The 4,055-nt window shown below is 36.2% G+C and overlaps 1 protein-coding gene across 1 annotated transcript; it reads right to left on the bottom strand.

Moving 5' to 3' along the window:
• Window positions 1–262: 262 nt before the first annotated feature.
• On the bottom strand, window positions 263–2,754 carry LOC107781588 (putative protein phosphatase 2C 53). Its single transcript, XM_016602321.2, has 3 exons — window positions 2,161–2,754; window positions 1,045–1,383; window positions 263–936 (listed from the first exon to the last, which is right to left on the bottom strand). Exons 1-3 carry the CDS (start codon window positions 2,668–2,670, stop codon window positions 595–597), a joined length of 1,191 nt encoding a protein of 396 aa, XP_016457807.1. The 5' UTR covers window positions 2,671–2,754; the 3' UTR covers window positions 263–594.
• Window positions 2,755–4,055: the final 1,301 nt, after the last annotated feature.

The raw sequence follows: 4,055 nt of genomic DNA on the forward strand, positions 1-4,055 counted from the left end.
CCGAGGACATAACTCTTCATAGGAGGGTGTGGAGGTCGAGAATTAGGGTAAAAGGATAGTAGGCAGTCGAGCGTCTTTCCTTTCATTTCAGTATTAGTTGCCTTATTGTTATATTTCCATATTCTTAGATTTCTATGAATACCTGATGATGTTGCTTTTGATTTGGTTTTTCTATTATCTTGTTGTTGCTTTGATCCAAGGGTCTATCAGAAACAAAAGGAGATTACACTGGATATGTTGCCCTTTTTGCAGAAGCAAAGAATAAGAAAGAGTTTTGCTCACCATTTCACCAATCTGCTATACATGTAAGAGGATACACAGATTTTACAAGAATTACAGACGGGGATTAGGAGGGAGGAAAAAGAATATCTGAAAACTAATCCAATTTACAGAGGTATCCTACAACTTTTTACAAGCAAAATTTTCTTGTTATCATCTTCATCATTGTTCTGGGAAGTTAGTTGAGAAAGAATTCATCAGGTCACCAACATTTTTCAGACATCTGGTAACCGAAACCCACCGGTTCGACTAATCCGTCTTTGTGCCAACTAGTAAACAGTTTCTTCTCTGACGGTCTGACCTAAATTGGGAGAGTCAGCAAAATTGCTGCAGTTGAATTATCATCACACTTATATCATCAACAGAACCTCGTGAAACAGCAAGATCAATGAGGCTTTTAGAGGCCGACAAGGGTTGTGGCTTACTGATGTCTGTGCACAAAGGCCTAGCAGCATCTACTGCTTCCTGATTGCTGACTTTATCCCATAAACCATCCGATGCAAGAACTAAGAACTCCAATTCAGGATTAAGCCCGACGATCTTTGTCTCAGGCTCTGCAGTTATCCATTGTTTAAGATACCGATCTCCAATACCTCTTGACACAGCAAGAGATCCCTGGATTCTCCAAACACTACTACAACAATCTACATAGCCACCCTACAGAACAGTAAAGCATGAGAGAATCAGCAACTATACAGATAATATAAAGGTAATCAATTTGGCAAAAGGCAAAGCGAAGCATGAATTCACGGTCAAGTTGCTCACCAAAGTCTCAATTCTGTCCTTCTCGTCCGTCCTTGAAGGCTTATGATCCGAAGTGAGTGCTTCAGCAATCCCATCTCGACTAACAACTGCACGACAATCGCCAGCATTGGATACCACTAAATCGCCATTCCTGATCAATGCTGTTACACAGCATGATCCACCCCGAAATTCTTGGTTGAGAAATTCGGAATCTGTCTTCAAATAACCGTTTTTGACCGCCTCCACGACATCTTCATCTTTCCTCGTTACTAGCTCGTCCATAATGTTCTTATTCAAGTTTTCTGCTGCAAACTCTGCAGCTTTAGCTCCTCCATGTCCATCAAATATACCAAAAATACCCTGAAACAAGTAAACCCTTTGTCAGTTTCAACTGCTTTCAACCAATCACAAACAGCATGGTAAACTAAGATTCATATTTGAATATTACTCTAAGCACTAGAGCTTTTTTTAATCTGAATGACTAAATTTGGGGAACAATATTTTAATTTTCCAAAGACTACACAAACAAACACTTGATAGTTTAATTTCCAACTACATTTCTTTATAGTTAGAGATTCTTTTTTTTCTTTTTCTGATCACTTTTCTCAAAGACAACAACTTCAATATAAAAAAAAACACAGCTAAGAAAAAGGATCATAGTTTAATTTCCAGCCAAACTCTCACCCAACAGAGTAAACAACAACAAGGACTACAACTACTCCTCTTCAATCCCAAACTAATTAGGTTCGGCTTTAAAAATCCCCAATATTCATACTGCTCTACTTGGTCTAATTTCTAAGGTAATAAATACTATTTAAAAATAAATAAATTAAGTTATATATATTGACTATATAAAACACGGATCAGTGACTAAGTAATATTTAACCTGTTAGTTATCATTTTTACCAGGTTACAAACTAATGTTTATCACGAGATTTTGCCTGTAATTATCTTATAAATGACCTTATTCCGTAATTTAAACTCGTTATCATAGAGATTAACATATAATGAACTCAAAAGTGACATGATACATAAATAATTTTTATATTGTCAGTGCATACAACTTAAATTCACAAAAAGAGCTACTTATCAAAGCAAAATGAGCTTAAGAAGTGAATAGAACGAGCTAAAAATTACCTCTTTAGAATCTCCTTGTAAATTGACAAGTGCAGAGTAACGATCCTCCATCGGACCTCTCCTTCCACGCTTACAACAAACATAATACCCATCACCCTCAACCTCCACAAAATCCGCCGTCGCAGCTGCCGGATTCGCCAGAAAATTCCCAAAAGTCGTCGAAACAATCGGAATATCCAGTTTAGCAGGTCTCTTCCTCTTCAAAACCGTCGGAGAAGTAGAATTCGGCGCAGAAGTAGAACATTCCTTAGAATTTCTAATAAGGTTAATAGGCGCCGGTGCAGGTACTGGTAATGGCTTCTGAAACCGAAGAATTTGAAATTGTAAAGACGGAGAAGAAGAAGAAGAAGAAGAGGAGGTAAAGGAAGGGAATTTCGTTAGGGTTTTAGATGAATTAGGAGAAGAAGAAGAAGAAAATGAAGCTGATTTACAGAGGGGAGATTTGGTCACCGGAACCCTAGCCACCGGCGAGAACGCCAGTGAATTTGAAATGGCGACGGTACAAGACATCGTTTTTCCTGTTGCTTTTTTACGCTCTGATTAAAGTTCGTTGGAATTCCGTGTTTTTCTGTGTGATGGTTTTTGTGGAGAATGGGAGCAAGGAAATGAGGGGTATTTATATGTTTAGGAAAATTGTGACAGTGGGGCAGTCAAAAGTACTGGGTGTGTGGGCCCTATTTTCAGTATTCATCCCGTGTTTTAAGAGGAGATTTTCTTCTTATACTTTTGACCATTCATTTCAACCATATAAAAGATCCATAGTAACACTTTTGATCCCTTGATTATTGATAATTTCTCATTTTGATCTTTGTAATATTTAGCGAAGTATATTTAATTTTAAATTAATTTAAAAATGTATTCTTAATTTATTTTATATGTGTACTATGTGATATTTATGTTGTTGTTAGAAGTTAGAACAATATTACTCAAATGTGAAGTAACAGTGCAAATTTAACATAACACATGAGTGATTAAATGGTTATAACAATTAATAATTTGTTAAAATTTTGAATATTCACAAGAAAAATAATAAAAAAAATCATAGTTCCATTAATTCAAATTCAGTTGGATTTGTGTTATTCTAACAGGTGAAATTCAAATTCACTATATCTGTATAGGGTTTACCTTCTAGTTTTACTATACCAGCCATCTATTTCGTATTTCGTATTCTGTATTTCATATCTCTTATATTGTTGTTATTTTATTATGCATTTTTATGGTACTAATATATCGGCTCATGTTGCTTTTTTTAGCCGAGGGTCTCCTGGAAACAGCCTCTCTACCCTTCGGGGTAGGGGTAAGGTCTGCGTACATATTACCCTCCCCAGACCCCACTTGTGAGATTATACTGGGTCGTTGTTGTTGTATATTTGTATAGGGTAAAATATGTTTACATTAAATAATCCAATAAGGAAGTGAAGTGTGGAATCAATGACACAAGACACTAGAATCCGAAGGTCATGATCCCGTCTGTTACCGGAGAAAAGTAATACTCCCAAAGGTGAGATAAATGTCTGCCACCCATTAAGTATGCGGTCCGTTACAAAGAATATAACATTTATTGCCTGTCATTATACATTCTTTAATGACCCTCATAATTGACATTAAAGAGGGGCTTGATCCTAGGACCTTGTTCCCTAGATGCAGCTATAAATAGTGAGTTCTACTATCATTGTAAAGGGCACGAACTTTCTGGCAAAAATACGCTACACTCTATTCAAAACTTAGTATAATCTTTTCTTCTTGCTTTTTGATTTTGTTATTGTTGTGCCTGGAAACCTTGCTCCCGGAACTGTTATTTCTGTTATTTCGTTTCCACCTCAAAGCTAAGTACTGTATATTTATATAATTCATCTATTATTCAGGATCAAATTAATTCACTTGTCTAGAAATCA

Source organism: Nicotiana tabacum, chromosome 3, assembly GCF_000715075.1.
Source record: "Nicotiana tabacum cultivar K326 chromosome 3, ASM71507v2, whole genome shotgun sequence".
Classification (NCBI taxonomy): domain Eukaryota; kingdom Viridiplantae; phylum Streptophyta; class Magnoliopsida; order Solanales; family Solanaceae; genus Nicotiana; species Nicotiana tabacum.

Bases quoted from the DNA above. Each gene is read 5' to 3' on its own strand.
- LOC107781588 (XM_016602321.2), bottom strand. From the start codon at position 2,670: ATGTCTTGTACCGTCGCCATTTCAAATTCACTGGCGTTCTCGCCGGTG. The intron at 1,384-2,160 runs GTAATTTTTAGC...TACTTGTTTCAG, and splicing joins TACAAGGAGATTCTAAAGAG to GGTATTTTTGGTATATTTGA. The intron at 937-1,044 runs GTGAGCAACTTG...ACTGTTCTGTAG, and splicing joins AGGACAGAATTGAGACTTTG to GGTGGCTATGTAGATTGTTG.